General features: G+C 49.5%; 1 protein-coding gene and 1 pseudogene across 1 annotated transcript; one reads left to right on the top strand and one right to left on the bottom strand.

Annotated features, from left to right (window-relative positions):
* Positions 1-10,968: 10,968 nt before the first annotated feature.
* On the top strand, positions 10,969-21,742 carry LOC119696331 (zinc finger protein 664-like). The gene is given in 3 exon segments (XM_038126034.1): positions 10,969-11,080; positions 19,028-19,111; positions 19,292-21,742. Coding segments are annotated over 2 exon segments (1,209 nt in total). The 5' UTR covers positions 10,969-11,080; positions 19,028-19,059; the 3' UTR covers positions 20,449-21,742.
* Positions 21,743-21,808: 66 nt separating this feature from the next.
* Positions 21,809-26,544, bottom strand: LOC119696384 (annotated as a pseudogene).
* Between the last annotated feature and the right edge of the window lie 712 nt (positions 26,545-27,256).

Genomic DNA, 27,256 nt, shown 5'->3' with positions numbered 1-27,256 from the left:
CATTTGCTGGTATGGCAAATTTCTGGCAATCTGGATGTTATAAATGTGTCAAAATTCATAGGTAAATAAAGTGATGTGCTGAATGTAATATAGTTATAAATATGAACATAGTGAAATAAGCTAAGATTAGTTATGAGAAGATTGGAGTTTTTTTACTATCACAGGAGGCTTGCCCAGGCAAGTTCCCAAAAGCTAAGGAAAGTGGCTTGTAGGGATTGGGAAGCCTGTTGTCACATACCACACATAGTCTTGCTATACATATACACATACCACACATAGTCTTGCTACATTTACATGTGAAGAAGGGGAAGCGGCACAGGATTTCAGAAATTTTAACTAAGTAAAGAGTCAGCCATTAGTGGCACACCTGGCTACAGATAGCCAGGGGAGATGACGTACCCGATGGTAATCCATTCAAGCCTATAGTCCGTTTCTGGGAAATCCCTTAACATGCAAAGGACTACCAGTAGGGGGACTGTTTAACTTGTATATCTCCCTGGACGCAGGTTTTGTGTATTGTAAGTGCGGCTCTCAATCTCTGTCTAGCAGGAGACAAGAAGCCGATGAATTATTCCTGAGACATCAAGAACTGGACCGTCTTTCATCTGATAGCTTTATCCTGAGACCAGAGTGGCTTTTGGGACTTACTTGATTAAGAAAAGGACAAAGGACATCCTGGCCTGTGGCAAGAAAAAAGAGTATAAGAACTGGACTCGGACACGGCTATGGTGTACCACTACCACTCTGACGCATACAGGGGCTCAGAGCTGTGTACGTGTGTCGCCCAGAGCCTAAGTTCCCAGCTAGACTCTGCCCAATTCTATTCGTGGCTGACCCAGATTTTGTCATCCGAACATGAAATAAATTTATATTTTGTTATTTTATCATAATTTGGCTCTCGCAAATTATTGATTCGATTTAATTGGCAGCTATGTTTATAACAGATGGTGACCACCGCAGTGATCTAATTCAGATCTTTGGGGAAGCTCTGTCCCAGCAGGGAGGCGCCCTGCCAAGCCTGAGCGCTTGGCGGTCCCACTGGCTTGGGGGGCCTCTAAAAGACCAATTAGACTCAGAACACAAAAAGACAAAAAGCCACAATTTAGGGATAGGACGGGCCCATTATAAGAGCTCTCAGAACCTTGGAGAATAAGGTCTCCAAACCACGGATAGGTTTTTTTTACTTGTAAAAGGTCTATGTGCAAGAAGAGATCCATGTGGGAAAAGGAGTTGTAAGTACCGCATGGTTGAGGGAGGGTGACTGAGCGTGGGTGTGTGAGATGTGATTTTAACACGATGTGAGTGCGGACCTGACGACCGCAGTTCCCCTATCCCATGAGGGAAGGGGTTGGGCAACGGGGAAGCGAGTGACACACACACACACGTCAGCTCTGGGACAGTAGGGTGTTCGGGAGATGGGTCACGGGAAGGTTTGGGAGGGTTAGCTCAAGCAGGAGGAAATAGAAGCATATCCAAACCCTGGGGGGGGGGGGGGGGGGCTTCACGGTGAGACCCCTGGTAAGAATCTGAGAGCATAAGCACTGGTGAGGAAAATCTTATAGGGTAATTCCCTGTAAGACTAGAAACACCAGTGGGATAGGGAATTTTAGTTTACAAAGTAAAAGATAAGCCCTGGAAAGAGATCAAGAAGAAATTGAGTCCTAACAGGCGGCATAAGTATGGGACTAAGAAAGAGTAAGGAAACGGATAAGACCCAGGAGAGGGTTGAGAAAAGTCAACCTGAGCTAGAAATCCCAGTTAACAGTCCTTTGGGGTGGATGCTGGAGTGGTGGAATGACAGCTACGATAGGAGGTGGAAATCTAAAAGGTAAGGGGGGGGAGGAGGTAAAGAGAAACATAATTTGTCCGGTATTCGGGACCTCTGAGAAAAGGGTCTGTCAAGCCCTGTGTGAATATGTGCACAATATAGGGGCTCCAAATTATGAGGAAGAAGAATATGCCCAGTTATGGGAACAAGCTATGGTGGGGTTATATCCTATTAGGGTTTGCAAGGAAAACACAAAAAAGGAGGAATGGGAACCTTTAGAAAATCTCCTGCCTCCATACCCACCGGCACAGGCATCTGCGCGTCCCCCTCCAGGAAACCCACAGCAGCTCGCGTTAGCTCAAGTGGCTGCACCGGTGGAACCTGAAAGCTCGATCTTAATAGATCTAGCTTCAAGCACACAGCCAACACTTAGCCTGGCACAAACTAACTTGGAAGAAACACAAGTAGTACCCACAGGAGGGGCAGGTTCAGCAGCAGCAAGCCAGATGAGGGGAAGAACAAAGAAAATACACACTGATGATAAAGGGGAGGAAGGAGAAACGTCCAGACTATTCCCACTTCGCAAAGTCCCCACAGCCCCTGGTATTATAGGATACGCAAATGTTCCTATAAATACGGGCAATGTAAGGGCATTTAAAAAGGAAATGGGGAAACTTATGGACGAAACACTAGGGGTGGCGGAGAGATTAGATGAATTTTTGGGAAATAGCATATATACATATGATGACATCCAGGCAATCTTAAGAACTTTGTTTAATGCTGAGGAGCGAGATTTAATTTGTCAAGCAGTGATTAGAGATTGGGAAAAAAAGGAATCAGCAAGGGGGGCGGGGCGAGGACAAATGGCTCGACCAACGACCCTCCTGGAATGCCCAAACTGAGGAAGGGAGGAATAAAATGATTGATTTGAGAAACCTTGTGATTCAGGGAATAAGGGAAGCTGTTCCAAAGGGACAAAATATCAGCAAAATTCTAGGGGATTGCCAAAGAAAAGATGAAACTCCCTCCGAATGGCTAGACCATTTAAGAAAAGGTCTACAAATGTATTTGGGGACTGACCCAGACACTCCAGTTGGGACAGTCCTGCTGAAAACACAATTTGTAGCGAAATCCTGGGAGGACATTCGGAGAAAATTGGAAAAGATTGACAATTGGCAAGAAAAGCCTCTGCAGGACTTACTCCGAGATGCACAAAAGGTTTATATGAGAAGGGAGATTGAACAACAAAAAGCACAAGGACAGATCCTGGTAGCAGCAGTAAGGGAAGCCCAGAAACCTCCCAAGGGGAACAAGGAAAGTAATCAAGCTTCAGCTACTCAAAGGAAGCAAAATCCTTCCCCAAAGAGAAATCCCATGAGTAAGAGAGAAACCCCTGACTGTTATTACTGCCATCAGAATGGGCATATCCAATGGGGTTATAAAAAAAAGAATGAAGAATGAGAAAATATTTCAGAAGGATTAGGGGTATCAGGGGCTCTTCAATTTGGGGTCGGCAATACCGAAGGAGCCCTTGATAAAGTTGAAAGTGGGAGCCCAAAGACAGGAATTGGTTTTCTTAGTTGATACCGCGGCTGACAGAACCACTGTACGTCAGCTCCCTCCAGGATGTGTCCCTAGTAGGGATTATATGACAGTGATTGGGGCTAAAGGGGAGCCTTTCAGTGTGTCTGTAACTAAGAATGTAGAAGTGGAATCTGAGAATAAGATTTGCGGTGGAGATATACTATTAGTTGAAGAAGCCAAAAAGAATCTACTGGGGAGGGACTTCATGGTAAAATTAGGAATAAGTTTAGTAATTAAGGAGTGTCAGATCATTGCTAGTATTTATAAACTAACTGCAAGAGATGAAGAAATGATAAACCCTAAAGTTTGGCACAGTAAAGATGAGGCAGGGAGGTTGGAAATGGAATCAATTAACATTAAAATAGAGTGGCCAGAAGACCCCATACGGGTCAAGCAATATCCAATTCCCGTAGAAGGGAATTGAGGGTTGAAACCAGTAATTGAGGAGTTTATGGAAAAAGGAGCTTTGGACCCATGTATGTCCCGGCATAATACTCCCATATTAGCAGTAAAGAAGCATGATGGGAGCTGCAGACTGGTTCAGGACTTAAGAGCAGTGAACAGTCGGACAAAAACTTTATTCCCCCCTGTACCTAACCCCTATACTTTATTAAACAACATTTCTCCCAAAGACACTTGGTACAGTTCGATAGATCTAAAGGATGCTTTCTGGTCTTGCCCATTAGATGAAAACAGCCGAGACTATTTTGCGTTTCAATGGGAAGACCCTGAAACAAATAGAAAACAACAGCTGAGGTGGACCACTCTCCCTCAGGGATTAGTGGACTCACCAAACCTGTTTGGCCAGGCACTGGAGCAACTGATTACTCAGTTCGTGCCTACAGAGGAACAAAATTATTACAGTATGTAGATGACCTATTGATAGCTGGTTCTGAGGAACAAGCGATTAGGGAATGCACTATTGCGCTTTTAAATTTTCTAGGTGGAAAAGGGTTAAAGGTCTCAAAATCTAAATTACAATTTACTGAACCTGAGGTAAAATATTTGGGACACTGGCTATCGGAAGGGAAAAAGAAATTAGACACTGACCGGATGGCAGGGATAATCGCATTACCTCCACCTCGTACTAAAAGAGAAGTGAGACAGATTTGGGGACTTTTGGGTTATTGTAGACAATGGATTGAGTGGTATAGTGAAAAAGTGAAGTTTCTTTATGAAAAACTTACCACAGTGTAAGACTCTGCCCAAAATTACTCTCTCATCTGCCTCACGATCGTCATGAAAAAAACTGAGACCACCAAAAGAGGATCCTACATCCTGGTTTGGTGGGGCTTGCCAAGGCCCCGGGACTGGAACTTGAGTTATTGTTCACAGGTGCGTTTGTCCACCTTATGCTACACTGCTCCCAGTGAAAGGACAAGGAGCACCTTGACCTTCCTTCGCCTGCATCGCTCTGTGACAATGGCCTGGAGTTTTCCACCCCCAAGCCTGGCTGGACTCTCTTCTGGAATTACCCTTTGGTGGTCTCCACAGAAGACCCTTCATCTACTGTACAACCACCGTGGCAGATGGACTGAGATGGGAGAAGCCACTCCCTCTAAGACTGAGACATGAAACCCCTATATGGAAAAGACTCCTTTTCTCCTCAAGGAATGAAACCTGTAACCTGGGGGGAGGAGGGCAGTGTGTGTGGGGGAGAACAGCTGATCAAACTGAGATGTTTGCCTGCAGGCAGTGACCACTGAACCAAGAAAACAATGGCTCTGCCCCACTGCTAAGATTATAAGACCATTGTGTCTTTTGCCCCCTCCTTCCCAACTTTCAATAGAAAATTCTAATAAAAACCTCTCGAGTCAGCTAGCTAACTCGAGATCTCCTCAACGTGAAGGCGACTCCTCGACTGGACATTGACTGGACCTCGAAGAATTACATCGCTTCTATGTTGGTAGATATACCTACTCTGTCTTTTCCTTTCCTTTCCTTTCCTTTCCTTTCCTTTCCTTTCCTTTCCTTTCCTTTCCTTTTTTTCCTTTTCCTTTTCCTTTTCCTTTTCCTTTTCCTTTTCCTTTTCCTTTTCCTTTTCCTTTTCCTTTTCCTTTTCCTTTTCCTTTTCCTTTTCCTTTTCCTTTTCCTTTTCCTTTTCCTTTCCTGCAGGGTTTCTCTCTCTTTCTTTCTCTTTCTCTCTCTCTCTCTTTCTCTCTTCCCCAATCCCCTCCAATGCATTTTGCTGTGATCATTCAATAAAGTACACTGATTTTGATTGTTACTGCAAACCCCCTTGCTGTGTTGGTGTTTTGTCCCCTGAGATCAGATAACGAACAATCACAATCCTGTCCGTGAGGGTGGATCGTGACACACAGATAAAATAAACTGGACAGAAGATGAGAAAGGATTTGTAAACATCAAAGAAACATTAATGACTGCCCCTGTATTAAGTTTGCCAGATGTAAAAAGGCCATTTCAATTATTTGTGGATGTTAGCAATACGCGCATGGAGTATTAACTCAGGACTGGGCGGGAGACCAGAAACCTGTGGGATATGTGTTAAAACTTCTGGACCCGGTAAGCAGAGGCTGGCCTACATGCCTACAGGCAGCTGTAGCAGCAGCTTTATTAATGGAGGAGGCAAAGAAAGTAACATTCAGGGCTCCTCTAACTGTATTCACACCCCATAATGTCCAAAGCATTTTACAGCAGACTGTGGACAAATGGCTCACTGATGCCAGACTCTTAAAATATGAAGCTATCCTTATACATTCACCTGACCTAGAAATCAAGGTTACATCAGCGAAAAACCCTGCTCAATTTCTGTTTGGGGAACCGTCAGGGACTCCTACCCATAGTTGTACCGAAATAGTGGAATTACAGACAAAGATAAGACCAGACCTAGAGGAAGAGGAACTTGAGGAGGGTGAGAAGTGGTTTGTCGATGGGTCGGCTAGGGTGATTGAAGGGAAAAAGAAATCAGGATATGCGGTGGTGGATGGTTGTGGGGACCCAGGACATCCCTCTGGGTGCCCTGGATGGCCAGAGCTGCTGGCAGGGGGCTCTGAGACTCTGGCATGTAGCCAAAGACACATGTGGGGTTTTGATCTTAGCCCGTGGAGCAAATTACTAACTCTGTATGAAGAATTACAAGCCACATACAAAAGTTTAGATAGCATAGTAGAAGTAATCACGAAGTGAAAGGAAGGATTTTTGAGTGCTGTACAGGGGGGTTTTAAGCCTTGTACGCAGGGGTCCAAGTTTTGTACATGGGGGTCAGGAGTTCTAAGATGGAGGGATTTGGGTGTGCCCTGTCCTCCTTCTTTCTCCTTCCTAGCCTCCATGTCTTTGGTGATGTTGGCACTCACAGATTGGTCTAGAGTAGAAAGTCACCATTCAATATAGATAGTAGGCATTGGGGAAAAAGTATAAACATGTAGTACGTAATATATGATATAAAAGATGGCACCAGCCCCCTGGGAGGGCAGTGTGCCTTTGTCTGACCTGCTGAACGGGCCACAGCAGTTCAGGGAGAAGAATCTTTCAGATAAACAACAATAAACAACCTTGAGAAGGGACAACAGAAGACTACTGAGTCTTTCTTTGAAGGCACGGGTTGGAGCAGAGACTTTTCCATCTTTCAGGGTCACCCCAATCCGGGGGTGAAACCCCACACACTCACATCTTGTTTTTCCCCAAATCAGGATTTCCCATTCCCAAAATTTTTCTGGATAGAGAAGGCTGCAAGGAAGCGGAAGATGCCCCAGGACACTGAGGCAGGTGAGGAGGAAGTCACTGCCCCTTTCCCCCTTTTTCCTGCTCCATCTCTCAGCACAGCCCCCGGCTGCAGGACAGCCCTGCCTGCCAATGCTGTCCTGCCAGGGACTCACTGCGGGGGCTTCTCCTTCCCCTTCTCTCTGGTATGGAACTGAATTCCCTTCTCATTCCTTATCTTTGTTCCATCCTCTTTTTGTCCTTCCTCTTCCAGGCAAACAAATGCCGACAGAGGCCAGGCAGGACAACACCCTGTGGCAGAACCTTGTGACAGAGGCCGTTTTGAGTGGCTCCACAGGGAGGAAAATCCCTGTTGTTTTGAGTTTTTGAGATTTTAAAAGTTTTTTTATGTTTACATTATTGTAACAAACTTTCTCACACACTTTCTGTAAATAACTCATTGTTTTGAATTCCTTTTTGGAGGAGGAGGTATTTGGTGGACTGTTGGTTTGTCCAGTGTCATTGGAGAGGTGGCACTGTCACCCTCCAATCCATTGTCACTTTTGGAAAACTATAAATGTTGGAGTCAGAAAATAAATATTTCCCTTTTTTCCTTCACCTTAAAAACAACAGTGTGCATATCATTCATTTTGTGTCCTATAGCAACAAGAGCCCACACAAGGAGACTCTGCAAACCCAGCCCAGAATGCTCTGAGGAGGAAAGGCCTACCCTGTGCTGGGATGGCAGCTGGTGCTTCAGACGGAGCTCTAACCTGGTCCTCCATGAGCAGTTTCTTTATGGCCAGGAGCCCTAAAAGTGCTGGGAATGTGGAAAGAGATTCAGCAGGAGCCTCTGCCTGATCCACCACCAGACAATCCACACCAAACAACTGCCCTACAAGTGTGGAGAATGTGGGAAGGGCTTCAGAGACACCTCAGACCTGATCTGTCACTTGAGGATCCACATCGGGGAAAGGTTCTATGAGTGTCCTGAGTGTGGGGAGAGGTTTCAGAGCAGATACCGTCTCCTCAAGCATCAGCAGAGTCACACAGAATAGAGGCCCTTCCGCTGCCCCGACTGCGGGAAGGGCTTCAAGAAAAACTTCACCCTCAACACCCACCAGCGGATCCACACTGGGGAGAGGCGCTAACAGTGTCCCAAGTGTGGGAAGAGCTTCTCCCAGAACTCTGCCGTGACCCAGCACCAAGGGAAGCAGCAGTAAGGGAAGCCCTACAAGTGCCCCGAGTGCGGGAAGGGCTTTGAGCGCTGCTCCAACTCCATCCCCCATTGGAGCACCCCCGCTGGATGGTCCACAGTGACCCTCGTTGGGCAGAGACTTGCTGAGCCATGGTCCTGGTGATCCACTGGCTGGTGGTCCCCACATCTTCCTGGCTCCCTTCAGGCACCTGGGTGCAAGAGGAGCTCAAGAGGACCTGGCCATGGACAGGGACATGGGGGGCCATGGGCATGGAAGGGGACATGGGTGACATGGGCAGGAGTGGGGACGTGGAGAGCCATGAATGGGGATATGGTGGGGACACAGGCATGGATGGGGACATCAGGGGGACATGGACAGGGATGGGGACATGGCCTGAGCTCCCTGGGAATGTGGGGGATTATAGGTTTGAGTGAGTTGAGGGTTCTTGGGAGGGATGTGGGGTGCTGTGAAAGTGAGATTCCAGATCATTCGAGCGTGTGCCATGGATCCAAGCGGGGAATTCCCAAGGCTCCCAGGGGCTGGTTCTGCCCTGCTTCCCAAGGGAGCTGTGCAGGGGCAGGTGACAAGGCCCACAAGCTGTGTAGTGGGCTACCAGAGCAGACAGCAAAGGTGGCTTTGCTGGACATTTTCCAGCCCATTCCCAGCTCAAAGCAGAGGGAAGACGAAAAGGAAAATGTGTCCCTGACAGAATCCCAGAATGACTGCAGGGAGAAGGTGTGGAAGTCCCTCCTCATCTTCCCTTGATGGGGAGACCCCTAAATCTCGTAGATTCCAATTCATCCCAGAATCTTAGAAGCTCTCTCCATAAACAAAGATTAAAAGCAGTCTTCTCCTAAGGATCAAAACTTCCCAAAACAATCAAAGAAATATTCCCTGTACCCTAAGTTTGAACAAGTAGGGACCCTGCCCACGGGCTGCAATCCCAGGAGGGAGAGACACCTCTACCCCAGGGAAGGTGCAAATGAGACCATAGGACCACAACCCATAGATTTTATTGAACACCTATTTTATTGAAGACAGTATTGACCAAGAAATGCAAGGTAGAGAAATAGGAATGAGATCTCAGAATGAAAAAGTACTAGGAAAGAGCTCTAGCTCAGACTCAGCTCAGCTGCTGGGGAGACCTGCAGAGTGCAGCACCTTTCCCAATTCCAGCCAGAGGACACACTGAGCAATTTCCTGGGAAAAACACGTCCACTCTCCTGTGAAACTTTTGAAGTTTAATAAAGGACAATAGGAGACAAAGACCATAGAGCAAAGATGTTATGGCCAGGAGCATCTTGGCACTCAGCCAAGAGCACCCCTGCTAATTGGAAACAGCCTTTAGATACCATTTCCAATGCATCAGCTTGTTCCATATTCATAAACAATTATGCTTAGTAAACTTTTCCTAAATCTAGTTTACATGTTCCAAGAACTGTTTAGCATATCTCCTCTTTGGATCTGCCTTTTTAGAGCATGCAGATTCCTTGGGTGTGGTTTCAGTCCATTTTTATCATAACCTTCAGTTTTGGCCCCGGCCCACACTGTCTTCAGACGGTGAGTACGGACAGTTGGCGTGTCTGTAGCAGGTGTCCTCATCCTGTGTTCATTGGGTTTTATCCCATCCAAGCAGCCATTTTAACACAAGCATTCTGTATCAGCTATTTCTAAGTTTTAGTTAACAACAGAAATAAAAGCTATATAGCAAAGTTACTTTAACACCACACATATAGAATCAATTTTAATATTGGTGAAAAGCCAATATTATAATATGTATCTCTGACATTCCTGTGAAAAATGCCAATCACTTGTTTTTAAAATTTTAAAAGTTCAATAGTAATAAAATGGTTATAGAAATAGTAATATAATTAGAGTAATAAAAATTTGGACAATTAGGATTAGTACAATACAAGACAATAAAAACAAAGAGTTACAGACAGTCCGGGTACCTCTTTCTGGCCAAAATAAGCCCGAAAAAGGACACACGTTAACAGAGGATTAACCCTTAAAAGCAATAGCCAGTTACATATTCATACACCTCATACATGATGCGTAAATTCCATTCAAACAAAGGATTCTGTCTGGGCAGTGTCAACTTCCGTCTCTGAATCCTAACGGCGTCTTCAGGGCTGAGCGAGGCAGGAAGAAGTTTGTTTCTTCTGATAAGCGAGCAAGAAATTCTTTTTCTCTGAAAGCCTTACGTATCCTGTGGCTGCTATCTCGGTGCGAGTCCGCTTAAAAAAAAAAAAAAAGTATCTTACACAGCATAGTTTCTATTTTAACACGATGTTATAACCTAAAACTGTGTTTAACACACTACTTAAGAAAATTAATGCAGCGTAACTTTCTAACGTAGCACATATAATATTCATTTTAACATTAGCAAAAAGCCAGTCATAAAATACGCATTTTTCACGGTTCCTCAGCGGTGCCTCCGCAGCTGCCGGGCAGAGCCGCAGCGCCCAGCGCTCCCCACTTCCAGCCCGCCTGCGCCGCCCGCTCGCATCCAGCGAGCCCCGGGAGCGGAATTTGGGCTCGGGGGGAGCGGGACGGGACGGACGGATCCGCACTGGGGGGGCCCCGAGCCCCCTGCCCATCGCTGGGGGCTCCTGGGGGTTTCTCCCCCTGCCCCAGAGCCGGTGCTGCTGCGGCCGTGGGGCACCGGGGGTGCGAAAGGGGGGTCCGGGGCGGGAGCGGAGGAGGAGCGGGAGGAAGGGCAGGGAGAGGGGAAGGGGAGGAGCAGGAAGAGGAGCAGCCCGAGGAGCAGCAGCAGCAGTGGAAGGGGCATTGCGGGGTTCCAGGGCGAGCCCGCAGAGCCCGCAGCTCGGCTGGCCCCGGCAGCACCGCATTGCCCTGCATCGCGCAGGTGAGCGCGGAGGGGAAGCTCGCCCCGAGTCGATCGCGGCAGCTCCGGGAGGGATTTTTGGGGGGTGGAGGGAGGGGTTGGTGGGGTTTGGGTCTCGCAGATTCCGGAGTCGAGTCCCAAATATATTTGGGTGTCGCTGGGAGAGGTATTTTTTTCTTTATATGACGAGGGGATGTTTTTGGATCTCGCAGAGTGCAGAGCTGAGCCGTAAATGGCCCTGGGGGGATTTTGCGGGGCCCACGTGGCGCTCGCCCGGTGCCGGCGGGGCGGGACAGGGGCTTTGGGGATCCCCGGGAGAGCCGGGCATGAAAGGCGGGAGCCCCGGATGGGGAGAGGGGCGAGAGCAGAGCTGGGGGAGCTGCGGCAGGCTGGAGGGGTGGTGGAGCCGGGAGATGAGTGGGGCCCGAGCCCCCGACCCTGGGAGTATTGTCGGGGAGCGGGGGAAGCGCTGAGTGCCTGGAGTGGGGGGGTGCTGGAGAAGGGGACCCTGGGACGCCTGGGAGCCGCGTTCGAATTGATATAAAATTTCAGTAGTCAATCCGAATTTTATTTCTGTATGTTTTATTTTAAAGAAAGCAAGCAGGGCTGGGTGGCCGGGGAGTCACCGCTCCACTCACGGCACACCCCACTTACAAGCTCATAAAAGTATATCTACTGCTTTGAAGCCTACAAAGCATTTTCCAGTGTGCTTGGTTAGTCCAAATGAGCAAATATCAATAAGCTGGGAGCAGCAATTTCATAATCTTTCCAGGTGGTCGTTGATTCCTATTCTTGTGGTTGTCTGGAGGGAGGCCTTACCCTGGTGTCTGCTGCATGATTTTGTCAAGTGCATCAAGCTTTTTATTATACCTAAGCATTTAGTTGCTTTGTTGCAATATCTCTTAGCTTTACTCCAACTTCCTCTGTTTTATTCTAAGCATCGGTCATCTTGCTACCTCATCTCTATTACTCTACTATACTTCTTTGATTTCGATGCTTTATTTGGCTATTTGGTCAGAAAGTTTCAGAACCTTTCTTTGTGTCTATTTTCGACACCACAGATAGAAGCATTTGCTGATTCCATTGCCAGTTGACACGAATCAAAAACATTTTCCACAATCTTTCCCCTGTATGTTATTGATTCATGTCTTTGCTTCAAATTGAGCTAATACTTTTTGGATTGCAGTTTTATTTGGTTCTGCTTTAGCCTTGACTATCCTAAGGGAGTGAGTTTTTTCTCCCGTGGTTGTTATTTTAGGGTTTATGGGCGTTGCTGAAATCTGCATTCCCTGGATCACTGAATGTATTTGCCTAATAAGGCATGGAATCATACATGGTATAAACAATAGGCCTAATGAGAACAAAGCAACATGAACTCCAACTTTTTCCACCAAGCTCCTTCAAACAAATTATTTTATCAATTGTCAGTTAATATGGAATTCCATTTTTGCACTGGAACATGTGCAACTTGTTTAATTTCATCTGCCAAATTTGTAATAGCTTCTCCATTATCATCAGTCTCTAAACAGCACTCAGATGTACTAAATTTTCCACAAAATCCCCCATCTTCAGCTAACAAATAATCTAGGGCTAGCCTGTTCTGATACACTGCTGCTCTGGTCTGGGTTAGTTGTCTAGCTACAAGCTTCAATGCCTCTGATGTTTGATTAGAAATAATTTCTACAATGACCTGTAATCTAATAATTTGGTTAAGTGTATAGATAGGGGCTCTGTAACCCCAGCTGCTGTCCTGAGCCCAGGAGGCAGGATCATAGCAATCTGTGATCCATTGGGAAGTCCATTCTTCATCTTTCCAGGTCTGGTTTCCTCCTATTTCAGTTTTGTTTTCTTCTGTTCAGAGTTTCATAAAGAGATCATCCTAAATATTCACCTTTGCTCTTTAGTAGCAAAAAGAATGCAGGTTGTGTAATTCCAATTGTACAGATGCTTCTCCATCTCTTTGGTAATTCATTAGATGCCCTTTTACCACATATCTAAAAGAATCCATTTGAAGCTTTCCAATTTTCAGCCATCTGCCCCAGATTTTCCCAATATCCTTTAAGATCTTTTACCTCCTCAAAAGGATTAGCATGTGTTACACTTTTCCAGCAAACAGTTCTGTTGGTACAATTGATAGGCCAATAACCTGTTGGTGGTTTTGGCCACTAGGTTGTAAAAGTGGAGTTGGTGGTGTATATTATCTTGCAAGGGGTATGTCCTACATATGTAAAATTGTTTCCTTTCCTAGAAATACAAATTTGGCTTACTACTTCATGACTCAATATTTACCCCTCAGGCTGAATTTCATTAAATCTTTGTGTCCTGTTCCATAATATCAACTGATCAGGTCCAATCCCTTTATTGCAAAAACAAGGTGACCCCTGGGCCCCAGACAATGGGAGAGAAAAATGACGAGGCATCTGACTCCATCTTCAGAAGGCTGATTAAGTACTTTATTCTATAAATCTACAATTGAATCTGCCGTGCACTCACAAGCTCAACTGCACTCATCCATTACTCTCGCTGACTGTCTGCCCCGAGATTGCCGGCAGACAATCTCAACACAGACACACTCTTGGCCTTGATTGGCCAAGGGAAGAAAACATCCTCACTTTGGGTAAACAAACTCCACATTCCATTCTACTTTGGCACAACACAGGCACAGCAAGTGATAAGAACTGTGTTTTTCTTTCTCTGATGTTCAGAGAACGTGAGTCCCAGCTATATTCCTGGGAAAAGCTGTGCCTTGCTTTTCTCCATGAGGAGAAATGTGGTAACACCCCTTCTCCCTTCCATGGCCATTGCTTGGTCATTTGGGATCCCCACAAGCCCAGCAGTTAGTTGCATTTAATTCCTTAACTACTTTTTGCATCAGATCAATAAACTAGTTTTTCTCCTTCCGTGGGCAGTTCCGAATCACTGAGTCTTTTCTTAATTTTTTTATACAGGTCACTTCCTGCTCTTGTTCTTTTTTGGTTTGAATTTCCCTTAAATTTTTTGTGGCGTTTTTCACTAATTCTTCCTTGAATTTATCTTGTACTCCCCCTTTATCTGAGTATTCCCACATTCCGCCTTTGGTAAAACAGAGGAATGGTTCTCTCCGGGGACAAAATTGATAGTTTCCAGGTGCCCATCCTCCTAATCCTGAATTTGTTGCTACCCAGTAACTCTTTTCTCCTATTGTACAGGTTTCAAGTTTTCCTGGCTCATAACATCCTGCATTAATAGGAGTGTGTGCTGCAAACACTTGGGCCATGGTCTGGCCATACTTTACATTTTGGTAGCACTTCAAGGAGGGATCGGTTGTCCCGTTCCGTGGGAGACTCAACAGTACCAGAAGGCCCTACAGGTTTATTGTCCCTCTGCCTCCTTCACCTAGCAGGGTGCTCCCAGCAGTGAGGGGTACCATCTTCTCAGCAGCAAGGATGTTCTTCAGGGGTTCCGTATGAGCTTTCCCGGGTTTCGTGCCGTTTCTTAAACACTTCCCAGTTCTCTGCTTTGACTGGCTCGGATCTGCAAGGGACTCAATTACCTTTGCAACACTCAAATCATTTTAATATTTGCCTCACTTGATAGTCCCTCTCTTAATCCATATTTCCACAATATCCACCACTCATACGAATCCAGTTCTAATGTTCCTTCCTCTATTCTCTGTTCAATGTGTTTACACTCTGGACACAACCCACTTGGAGGATAACCCCTGTGACAATGATGATACCACCTCTCCTTACCATAGTTGCATTCAGTGCTTACAAAGGGATAGCAATTACAATCCTTTTCAGTACAGGTTATTTTATCTCCTGGCATCTCTTGAGAATATGGTATCCCATATAACATCTTATAAGGGGAGATCCCATGCTCTGAGTTCGGTATTGTTCGAATATTTAACAACGTCAATGGGAAGCACTTTATCCAAGATAGTTTTGTTTCAATCATTAGTTTTGCTAGCTGATGCTTTAGGGTCTGGTTCATTCTTTCAGCTCTCTCCAAACTCTGAGGGTGCCAAGGGGTATTATATTCCCAAGAGATCCCTAGAGCCTTCATTACTTCTTTTAACACTTTCGAGGTAAAGTGGGAGCCCTGATCCAAATCAATCACTCTAATTATTCCAAATTGTGGAGTTACTTCTTCTAAAACAATCTTTGCAACAAAATGTGCTGTTCTTTGTGCCGCAGGGTAGGTCTCTACCCAATGAGTTAATTGGTCTGCTATTACTGACAAATACTTATATCTTTCCACTTTCAGTAGTTTGGTAAAATCCACTTGTATCTTTTCAAAAGGCCTGTACACAGTTTTTCTCCCTCCCTGTGGGGGTCTGTCTAGATGTCTTGTTAATTTTCTGGCAAATAATGCATCCTGTGTCTCCTGTTTTGCTATATCAAATATTCTTGTACACCCTAAAAACTTTAAAAAGTGGTTGCTTACTGCTCATGTTCCCCAATGAGTTCATTAATGTAACTGGTGAATTATTCTTTTAACATAACTTTTAGATAGCATTTCTCTACCATCTAGTAAAAGCCACTTATCCCCTTCTAGCTTAGCCCCTAGTTTCTCCATCTCTTGTATTTCCTTTGAGATATAGCATTTTTGATACTTTGTACCATCCTCACTTTTATTCAAATTATTTGAAAACACTGGTAAGCATACTGCTGCCCTTTGTGCTTCTGCATCAGCCAAATTATTCCCACGAGTCCGATAATCCGTTCCCCTCTGGTGTCCTCTTACATGGACAACAGCTATCGATGATGGACCCCTCAAAGCTTCTGATACTCTTATGGGAATGATTGGATTACTTATTTCTATCTTAATGGATCCAATCTTCAGCTTTCCTATTTCCCCTTTATGGTGCCACATTTTTGGATTAATTTTGTCTTCATCTTCTGACATTAAGGTATAAAACTGTACCTGTAGTTCTTCTTGTTTCACTTCTAAATTTACTCCTAAAGCTATAATTAAATTTCTTCCTAGCAAATTATTGTCTGCTTCTGGTACCAATAACATATCATTCAAACAAATCTTATGTTGTGATTCAGTTTCAACATTTTCAAGTACTTTAAATGGTTCCCCTTTTGCTGCCACAGCTAGAGCAATTTCTTTACTAATTTTACCCCCTTTGGGGAGGTGCTATATAGTTGATTTTTCTGCTCCAGTGTCTACTGAAATGGTAACTTCTTCCCCTTTGGGGACCTGTTTTTAGTTTTATCAAGGACTCTTTCGATGTTCTGGTCCCCAAGATGTACAGCCACTGACTCCCCTTTTGTCCTCTTCAAACTTTTTTTTTTTTCCCCATCTTTTTGTTGTTGCTTACAGCTTTGCTTTGTGTGTCTTCTCCTTCCTCAGTAATGGCAATGATAATCTGCAGGACCATCTCTGGGGTTTCTAAATTGGGGAAGTTTCTTAAAATCTCCCCTAGGTCTTTGTCCTTCTCTTCTAAACGCTTTCTTTTCCCCCTTCTGAGTTTCCCTCACAGGTGCTACAAATATCTTGGCTTTTGCCTTTTGTTTTTCTTCATGTCTTCTCACGTACACCTTTTGGGCTTCTCACAATAGCTCTTGGAGACCCCAGTCCTGCTAATCCTCTAATTTTGCTAGCCTTTTTTTACCTGTAGGTGTTTCATCTTTTTCTTGGTGCACACTGAAGGCCTTGTTAATATTTTGCCCTCGAGGTACAGCATTCCGTATCCTTTGTATAAAGATATCTCTAAGGTCCCCCGTATTTTGTCTGTCCTGCTCATTCTGATTAGGCCATATTTGATCACCATGTGGACCTTGCTGGTGTCTCCCAGTCTCTCATTCCTGCTTGCCTAATCATTTCCCTTTCCTCCGTAGTAAATAGTATTCCTAATATAGCTTGAAGCTCATCCCAGGTGTAGATATTTGGGCCTAAAAATTGGTCTAACCTCTCGGAAACCCTTGAAGGGTTTGCAAGCAGCTGCCCCATTTCCTTTTTAAATTCTCTTACATTCCCAGTATTAAGTGGGACTGTTACAAGCCCTGTTCCCCTGTCATTTCTTCCCATAACGACTTCTCTCAAGGGGAATGGTCTCTTCTTTTGATCTTTCTCCTCCCCACTAGAATTATTTTCCTGGCGTTGTTCTCTCCTCTGACTCCGAGTCTTACTAGATGGTGGTGATAGTGCTGGAGTTGTCGAGCCCCAGGGCCTCTCAGGGGAGGAGAGAGTTTCCTGCCCTTGATAGGGAGGGGGCAAATTGTCTAATGGTTCCCAAGGTTTTTCTTTTTCCTCCGCCTTTCTCCTTTTTTTAGTATTCAGGGGGTATAATGTTATCACTACAGAGACCCCTCTCCAAAGTGCCGCATAATCACTTTCCTCCTGATCAAAGGGTTCCTTACTACTTACATAACTATTTAAAGCTTGACACATCCAATCATCAAAGGACCCAAACATTGGCCAATATAAATGATCAGGCCTAATTTCTTCCTTAGTCACTCTACCATACAATAATGTACCATCTTTTCTTTACTTTTTCCCTTCCTAGAGGGTATTGCATGCCAATGTGCAATCATTAACCCCAAGGGGCTGTCCAGGACTGTCTCTGGTTATTCACTCCCTTTCTTGTTTTTAGAGCCTCTCTGGGGGCCCCATAACCTTGAGCCTCTCTGGGGGCTCGTTGAACCTCTCTGGGGGTTCGTTGAACCTCTCTGGGGGTTCCTTGAGCCAGAGGTCTTGCTATTCCCCTGACCCATCGTGACCAGTATCTCCCACCACTCACTTCGTCCCTTCACTGGCCAAGCCCCTTGCAGGTGATGGAACCGCAGACAGAAGGACTCCTCGATCGCTGCGCAATAATATTGCATCTCACTCTCTCACTTTCACTCAGACACTGTCACGTCCACCCAACCGAACGATACTCATAGCCCACTGTTCTTGTCTGGATCTCTGTGCACTGGAATTACAGGTGATTTAAACTGCAGTTTTCAGGGAGCTCCATTCCTTGCTTGATTTCTTTACCGGGTCCGTGGTGCTGTTAGCTCCTGGGCTATTGGCCTCTAAGGGCCACAAAAGTGAGGCGGCCCCCGCAGTAGCCTCAGTCCAAGAGATCTAAAGGGCATTGGGTGGGCATCACCAAATTGATATAAAATTTCAATAGTCAATCCGAATTTTATTTCTATATCTTATTTTAAAGCAAGGAAGCAAGGAGCGCTGGGTGGCCGGGGAGTCACCGCTCCACTCACGGCACACCCCACTTACAAGCTCATAAAAGTATATCTACTGCTTTGAAGCCTACAAAGCATTTTCCAGTGTGCTTGGTTAGTCCAAATGAGCAAATATCAATAAGCTGGGAGCAGCAATTCCATAATCTTTCCAGGTGGTCGTTGATTCCTATTCTTGTGGTTGTCTGGAGGGAGGCCTTACCCTGGTGTCTGCTGCATGATTTTGTCAAGTGCATCAAGCTTTTTATTATACCTAAGCATTTAGTTGCTTTGTTGCAATATCTCTTAGCTTTACTCCAACTTCCTCTGTTTTATTCTAAGCATCGGTCATCTTGCTACCTCATCTCTATTACTCTACTATACTTCTTTGATTTCGATGCTTTATTTGGCTATTTGGTCAGAAAGTTTCAGAACCTTTCTTTGTGTCTATTTTCGACACTGCAGATAGAAGCATTTGCTGATTCCATTGCCAGTTGACACGAATCATAAAAACATTGTTCACAGAATCAGGGGAGGGTGAGCCCTGGGACCCCCAATAGCCCCTCAGCCTGTCTAAGCAGGACCCAGGAGAGGGGGGATGCCCAGGACCCACAGGCCTCCAGCAGCTCTGAGAAGAGGGACCTCCACAACCCCAAAGTAAGGACACTGGAAACAAGGAAGTCCCGGGAGAAGTTTTTGGATTCCTTCTTGATTTTTGGAGGTTTTTCTGGCCACCAGACACCCAGTGACTTCTAGAGATGGACTTGGTCAGCGGGATCTTCAAAGGCAATTGTACTCACATCTTGTTTTTCCCCAGATCAGGATTTCCCATTCCCAAACCTTATCTGGATGGAGGAGAAGGCTGTGAGGAAGCAGAAGATGCCCCGGGACACTGAGGCAGGTGAGGAGGAAGTCACTGCCCCTTTCCCCTTCTCTTCTGCTCCATCTCCCAGCCCAGCCCCCGGCTGCAGGACACCTGTGCTGCCAATGCGTCCTGCTGGGGATGGACTGGGGGGATCTCCTTCCCCTTCCCTCTGGCAGGGAGGCAAATCTCATCCTCTCCTTGTCCTTCTTCCTCCAGACAAGGAGCTGAGGATGGAGACCAGGGAGGGCAAATCCCCACGGCAGAACCTTGTGGAAGAGGCCTTTTTGAGCGGCTCCACGGCGCAGGAATCCAACAGGGAGGAAAAGCCCCGGAGATCCCGCAGGAGGAGGGGCTGCAAATCCAGCCCAGGGTGCTCTGGGAAGGAAAGACCCACCCTGTGCCAGGAAGGCAGCCGGAGATCTGGCCAGAGCTCTGAGGCTGTGGTCCATGAGCAGCTTGACGATGGCAAGAAGCCCCACCAGTGCTTGGAATGTGGGAAGGGTTTCCTCTGGAGCCACCACCTGATCGTCCACCGGAGGATCCACACCGGAGAACGACCCTATGTGTGTGGGGAATGTGGGAAGGGCTTCAGGATCAGCTCCCACCTGATCGTCCACCAGAGGACCCACACCAATGAACGGCCCTATAAATGTGGAGAATGTGGGAAAGGCTTCAGGAGGAGCTCCAGCCTGAACCTCCACCAGATGATCCACACTGGGATACGACCCTATGTGTGTGGGGAATGTGGGAAGAGCTTCCGTGACAGCTCTCGCCTGATCATCCACCAGACAATGCACACTGGGGAATGCCCCTACACATGCTCAGAATGTGGGAAGAGCTTCATCGAGAACTCCAGCCTGATTATGCACCAGAGGATCCACACTGGGGAGAGGCCCTACGAGTGCGGGGAATGTGGGAAAAGCTTCAGGCAGAGCTGCCATCTCATTGCCCACCAGAGGATCCACACTGGGGAGAGGCCCTGTAAGTGCAGGGAATGTGGGAAGAGCTTCATTGCGCCCTCCAGCCTGATTGTCCACCAGAGGATCCACACCGGAGACATGCCTTACAAGTGTGGGGAATGTGGGAAGAGCTTCAGGCAGAGCTCTGGCCTGATTGCCCACCAGAGGATCCACACTGGGGAGAGGCACTATGAGTGTTCTGAGTGTGGGGAGAGGTTTCAGAGCAGATACTGTCTCCTCAAGCATCAGCAGAGTCACACAGAATAGAGGCCCTTCTGCTGCCCCGACTGCGGGAAGGGCTTCAAGAAAAACTCCACCCTCAACACCCACCTATTGGCATTATTTACCAGTATTACTGATGGGACGTGCCTTGGCTTGCCCGGCCCTGCATCTGAACCAAACAGCGGCAAATGAGATGTTTTACCTCAGGGACACTCTTGGCTAGCTGGATGTTGTGGCAGGGCAGGAGAGGACAAGTCCAGGCATGCCGAGCCCCTGGTAAGCAGCTGGATGGAGCTTTCCTCTGGCAGAGGGTCTGCTCCTCAGTTTCTCACTGATGGACAGGCTTTAAGGCGATGGTGAAGGAAGGAGTCAGTTTTGATAGAGGGTTTCAATCCAGGGGTTTTATTCTGGGCCATGTGGCCCCGTGAATCTGGCAACAGCTCCAAGAGACTTCGACCACATGGTCTGCATGCCCTTTAATCTGGGGGAAAGGGGGAGGGGACGGAGAGGAAACCCACCAACCAGGTACAGGGCAGGCAGGTCTCAGGTGAAAGGGACACCTGGATGGGCCAATGGCCCCCAGGGGTAGAAGGCATCTTTTGAACTCTGCCAATCACTCAACACCCTTCTGGAATGCCCGGACTGACAGACAGGCCTCAGCAGGGGTCAGGGTGGGAGGAAAGGAGAGGTGATTGGCACCTGGGGAAGGACCGGGACAGCTGAGGCAGGCTATGATGTCACACTGTAACACCCGCCAGCAGATCCACACTGGGGAGAGGCGCTAACAGTGTCCCAAGTGTGGGAAGAGCTTCTCCCAGAGCTCTGCCGTGACCCAGCACCAAGGGAGGCAGCAGTAAGGGAAGCCCTACAAGTGCCCCGTGTGCGGGAAGGGCTTTGAGCGCTGCTCCAACTCCATCCCCCATTGGAGCACCCCCGCTGGATGGTCCACAGTGACCCTCGTTGGGCAGAGACTTGCTGGTCCTGGTGGTCCATGTTAGAAGACACCTGGCTGGTGGTCTCCACAACTTCCTTCCTTCCATAAGGCTCCCCTTGGGCACTTGGATGCAGCAGGAGAAAAATCCACTGGGATGCAAACCGACATCAGGAATTCATTTGGGATAGCACAGTTTTTTACTTTTGACCCCAAAAAAATCTCACCTTTTGCATCCAATCATTTCTTGTGGTGGCATCAAAGAATACTGGATGGTATTGGAGGTCTTCTCCAACCTGAATCATTCTGTGATTCTAATTCTCTGGCCCACAGGCATCTTTCACAGCCAAATGGTGATGGACTGGAGCAAAAAACCAGGATTTTGGAGACAAATGGAGTCGAAATCCCTCTAATAAAGATCCTTCCTACCCACCCAAGCACATGGAAACTCAGCCAGCATGGACACGTAAATCCTTTTATTTTGGCCTTGATTTTCTTTCATTTTTCTAAATCCCTTCACCCAACATTGGGGTAAAAATAAAGACATTCAACTAAGACACAGATGGTGACACTGGGGGACATGGCGGGGATGGGGATGGGGATGGGGACATGGACAAGGAGATGCGTGTGGACATGGCTGTGGATGGCGATACTGGGCATGGGTGGGGGGTCAAAGATATAGATGGTGACATGGGGCTGTATGAGGACATGGGGGACGTGGCCATGGATGGTGCCAAGTGGCCTGGGGGACAAGTCCATGGGTTGACATGTCCATGCCATGAGGTGCCCCATGACCAAGGACAACACATCCCCACCACCACCACGATACTGTTCCCTTCATGCCACCATTTATTCCCTGCTCCTCTCCTGGCTGTGACACCCGCCTTGTGGGATGTCCCCATGTGCTGGTGACCCGTGTCCCTCAGGACACTCCCACCAGTGGCTCCAGCAGCAGCCAGAGCCCGTCCTCGGCACGCAGGATCAGCTCGGGCTTGCGGCGCGGGGGTGGCCTCGCCGTGTCCCTCCGCAGCACGAACCGGGACAGTGTCAATGCCACTACCACCTTCATCTCAGCCATTGCAAAGCTCTGCCTGATGCAGTTCCTGCCACCGCATACCCACTGTCACTGTCACCCCACTGTGAGCCCAGCCAGGGACAGGGGTGGCACTTGGGAATACTCCTGTCCCCACTCCAGCACATACCTGGGGCCAGCAGAGAAGGGGATGAAGGATGACGGGGACCGTCCCTTGCTGTTCTCCGGGCTGAACCTCAGAGGGTTGAACACCTGGGGTGACACCAACACAGTCACACCGAGGGGTCACAGCTGTCACCACCATGGTGACAGGGACACCTCATGGGGTGGTCTTACCTCAGGCTTGGGCCAGAGGTCTGGGTTGTGGTGGGTCCCGTAGATGCTCATCAGACAGATGACCCCTGGAGGGGTGGGAACGGCCACTTTAGGGACAGCAGATGAGGGTGGGTGGTGACATTGGGGACACCCTGGCCATGCCATACCCTTGGGGATGACACGGCCATCATGCAGGGGGATGTCCTCGGTGCAGCGCCGGGACACAGCAGTGACAGGAGGGTGCAGCCGCAGGCTCTCCTTGATGCACATGGTGGTGAAGGGCAGCTGGGACAGGTCCTCCCTGGGGACAAGCAGGGGTGGCACCGTGTCCCTGAGCCACATGACTGGGGTGGCCCTGGGGACATCTCACCATTCAATGTCCGCAGTGTCCCGGCCAGCCAGGAGCTCCTGGACCTCCTGGCGGCATCGCTCCTGGTGCTCAGGGTGGCCGGCCAGGTTGTAGAAGAGCCATGCCAGGCCACTGGCCGTGGTGTCATGGCCTGTGGGGACATTGGGTGAGTGAGGGGACACTGGAGTAGCTCCTCCCCAATGGCGCCTGGGAGCTCGTGCTCACCCTCAAACATGAAGGTGTCAGCCTCAGCCGCGATGTCCTCGTCCGACAGGGTGTGGCCGTTCTGGTCCTGCCAGGGTGAGATGAGCCATGGACCACCTGGGGCCACTGGTCTACGGCCAAATCCCATCCATGGCCACCACTCTTCCCCCATGGCCACTATCCTATGGGCACCACCATTCCAGTGGCCACCAGCTCCATGGTCAATGCTGCCATGGCCACCACTGTCCCCCTGTGGCCACCAGTCTATGCCCAACCCCCCCTGCCATGGCCACCAGCATCCCCCTGGCCTCTATGGCCAACCCTTGCATGGCCACCAGCATCCCCTGATGGTCACCATCATCTCCCCATGGGCACGACCACCCTCTTGACCACTTCCATGTCCCCATGGCCACCACCCCAGCCCCACCTTGGTGAGCAGCAGGAGGTCGATGAAGTCCATGCTGTGTCCCCGGTGGCCATCCAGCCAGGCCTGGTGGCCCAGGCAGGCGAGTGCCTGGCGCCGGCACTGCACCACATCAGCAGTGAAGGCGTGGACAGTGGCACAGGCACGGGCGAAGCGCCGGCCATCAGAGGAGAGGCTGTAGAGCCACCACGGGTGGAGAAGTGGCCGGAGCTGGCGCCGGACCACCAACGAGCTCAGCTCCAGGATGGCCTGGATGTACTCGCTGGGCCACCTGTGGGAACCAGGGACAGTGGGGGGACTATGTGGCCACCAGCACAGATGATAGCAGGGCCATTGGGGCCACCAGAATGGCCAAAACAGTGGTGGACAGTGGCCAGTGGGACCATGATGGCCAGTGGGGACAATGGCAGGGGGACATGGTGGGGCAGCACAGCCACCAGGATAGCCAAGAGGGACAATGGTGGACACCATGGCCACCAGGATGGTGTCACGATCCCCTCATACAAGCAGGGGTCCTGATGGTTCCTTAACTGATCTCAGAGTGCAAAAACAACAGATGGCATTTCAGTATTGATCAAAACAAATGCGCCTTTTATTGAGTGCCCACAGCAGATGTGATAGAAGGATTAGAAAGGAGAATAAAGGATAGAGAGAGAGAGAGAAAGGGGGGGGGAATAGCTACCAACGGAGAAACAAAATCCTCGTGGTCCAGCCAATACTTCTGCCTTGTCACGTTGGGGAGAATCTCAAAGTCTTGGTTCTATTATAGTCCTCTGCCAAGGGGGGAACAGGTAAGTCTTTTGAAACCACCGAGGGGGAACAGCTAAGTGTACAGACAGTCCATGTTCTCATCAGTGAGTGAGACCAATTGTTTTCTTGGTCCAGGGAACACACCTGCAGGCAACACTTGGGAAACATCTCGCTTCAGTCCGGCCAGCCTCCCTGTGTTAGAGTTATGGGGGTCTCAGTCTCAGTCCTTGGGAGGGGGCTTCAATCTCCGTCCGTCACGGTGGTTGTGACGCCGATGAGGGATCTCTGTCTTTGCGATGGTCGTGAGCAAATGAGGGAAACTTCAGACCGTCTCTTACGGATGGTCAATGGGGACAGGTGACACTCACTCCTGGCAGTGGCTCTCGTGGCTGAAGATGCACTTCTGGAGCGTGTCCAGGGTGAGGAGGCTCAGGGGCTGCAGCACCTCCAACTCCACCGGCCCCCCACCAGCTGCCACTGCTGCTGCCCCCCACTTGGCCTGTGGGGACAGACTGGGTTGGGCAGGGAACAGGGAGGGGATCAGGGACAGGGCATAAACTGGGGGCTGGGACAGGGGTGGGAGAGGGGGAAGAGTTGGGAAGGGGGTGTGGAACAGGGATGCAGTGATGAACGAGGGGTGAGGTTGGGGTTTGGGGTCAGGTTTGGGTTTGGGGTATGGGACAGGACAGGATTTGGGTACAGGATGGGACTCAGGATACAGGAGAGGACTCAGTATGGAGCAGTGGGTGCAGGACAGAATTTTGGGTGTGGGTCAGGATTTGGGGTGCAGCACTCATGATTTGGGTGCAGGTGGGGACTTGCGCACATCTCGGATCTCTCACGAGCAGCACACGGGTGCTCTGGTTGAAGATTCCCAGGTAATTCTGGAGCACATCCCCATGGAAGGCGGGTGTCAGGAGTCGCCGGTGCCTTGCCCAGCGCTGCCCATTGCTCAGCAGCAGCCCCTCTCCTGGGGAGGGGACACCGGGGTCCTCCGAGGGCACACAGGAGGTTGTCCCTGTCCCCCAACCACCCCTGTCCCCTGTGACACATCCAGATCCATCTGGGAGCACCCGGGAATGATGTCCCTGTCCTCCACTGCCCCTGTCCCCTGTGACACACACAGATCCATCTGGGAGGCAACCCAGGGGTGCTGTCCCCACCCCTGTGACACCCAACTCCATTCACAGGGTGCCCCGAGGTGCTGTCCCCACCCTAACCCCCCCACTCACCCAGCCAGGGTTTGAGGAAGCCGTAGGAAATTTTGTCCTTGGGGGCCACAAAAGCTGCAGGGTACAAGGACAGGGTGGACAGGGATTCACTGGGGGGCCATCAGGTCCCCTGTGTGGGGACACTGGGGGTGGCACCACCCTGTCTGCACCCATTAACCCTCAGGTGGGGACCCTGGGGTGGGGACCCTCTCCCAGCACCCATGGCCACCAAAGGATGAGGGCTGGGGGACAGCCAGAGGCTGGACATGGTGACACCTTTGGGTGGCCTTGGGGAACCTCAAGGACAGGTTGGTGGCCACTATGGGGTGGCATTTGGCCTGGCCATGGTGACACCTCTGGGGACCTGTGGGCTTGGGTTGGTGGCCACTGCCTGGGCACTGCCAGCTCTCTCTGCCAGGTGCGGTGACACCCACGGGTGGCCCTGGGGACCCGTCTGATGTCCCATGTCCTACCTGAGGCACTGAGGAGTGGCCGGAGGGTGCTGGGGTGGAAGAGACGCAGGACAGGCAGCCAGGGAAGTCCCCACCAGAGGCAGCCATGGCGGTACTGGGCCACCAAGGTGTCCACCTGCTGTAGGCCTTCCTCCGTGCTCTGGCCCTGGGGACAACAGAACATGTGTGCCACTGGGGGCACAGATAGGCCTGGGGACATGTCTGTCCTCAGGACACTGCCAGCCTTGGGGACATGTGTGTCTGTCCCCACTGTCCCCTTGCAGGTGCCACCACCCCATCCTCACCATCCCCCCAAGTGTCACCACCCCATTCCTTCTGTCCCCTCACAGATGCCACCACCCAGCTGTTCCTTTGCAGGTGCCTCCACCCCTGTCCCTGCTGTCCCCGCAGGTGCCACCCGCTGTCCCCTCACCATGCCGGTGTGTCCCAGCAACCAATTGCGCCAGGGCAGGACGGGGAACTTGTTCAGCTGGCGACAAGCGGCCCGGAATCAGGTGACAGCCACCAGCGCATCCCAGAGCCACTGCAGCAGCAGGGCCACCACGAAGGTGCCCAGGGCAACCGCGCCCAGGGAACCTAGCGCCGTGGCCACCGCCATGGAACCGCTCCTGGCGACAGGCTGGGGACAGGGCAAGGGTCAGGCGTGGGTGGTGTCACCTGCGGGGTCACGTGGCTCTGCGGTGGGTGTCACTGGATCCACCTTTTGTCCTGGTTAGTCCTTGTGCTGACATGTCCTGGTGGCAGCGTCCCCACATGCGTATCCTGGTGGCATCGTGTTCCCCCCTTGGTGTGTCTCCGTCTTTCTGTGTGTGTCCTTGTCTCCCCTATGTTCCCCTGTCCCCTCTTCTCTCTGTGAATCAGTGTCCCCCACCCGAGTGTCCCTATACCTCTGCATGTGTCCCTGTCCATTGTCGTGTGTTCCTGTCCCCTCTGAGTGTCCCCATCCCCATCTCCCCTGTGTGACCCTGTTCCCTTCTGTGTGTCCCTGTCCCTCTCTGTATGTCCCCTGCCCCCCACCCCCAACAGGCCCAAAGTCCCCGAGGCCCCGGGGCCGTGTCCTGCGGGATATTCACGTGTCCCGCAGGGTGTCCCTGTGTCCCCTGGATGTTCCCGTGGCTGTTCCTTGCACTGAGCTTCTGTGCCTGTCCTGGCACCGATAGGGACACCCCATGACACCCCACAGCACCGACAACACTTTGACCTCTGGTTTTGTCTTTTTTCCTTGGTTTGCTGGGCACCTCTGCCACGATCCTCGTACAAGTGGAGGACGTGATGGTTCGTTACCTGATCTCAGAGTGCGAAAACAACAC

This window comes from Motacilla alba, unplaced genomic scaffold, assembly GCF_015832195.1.
Source record: "Motacilla alba alba isolate MOTALB_02 unplaced genomic scaffold, Motacilla_alba_V1.0_pri HiC_scaffold_28, whole genome shotgun sequence".
Lineage (NCBI taxonomy): Eukaryota > Metazoa > Chordata > Aves > Passeriformes > Motacillidae > Motacilla > Motacilla alba.
This window is presented reverse-complemented; position numbering and strand designations above follow the sequence as displayed.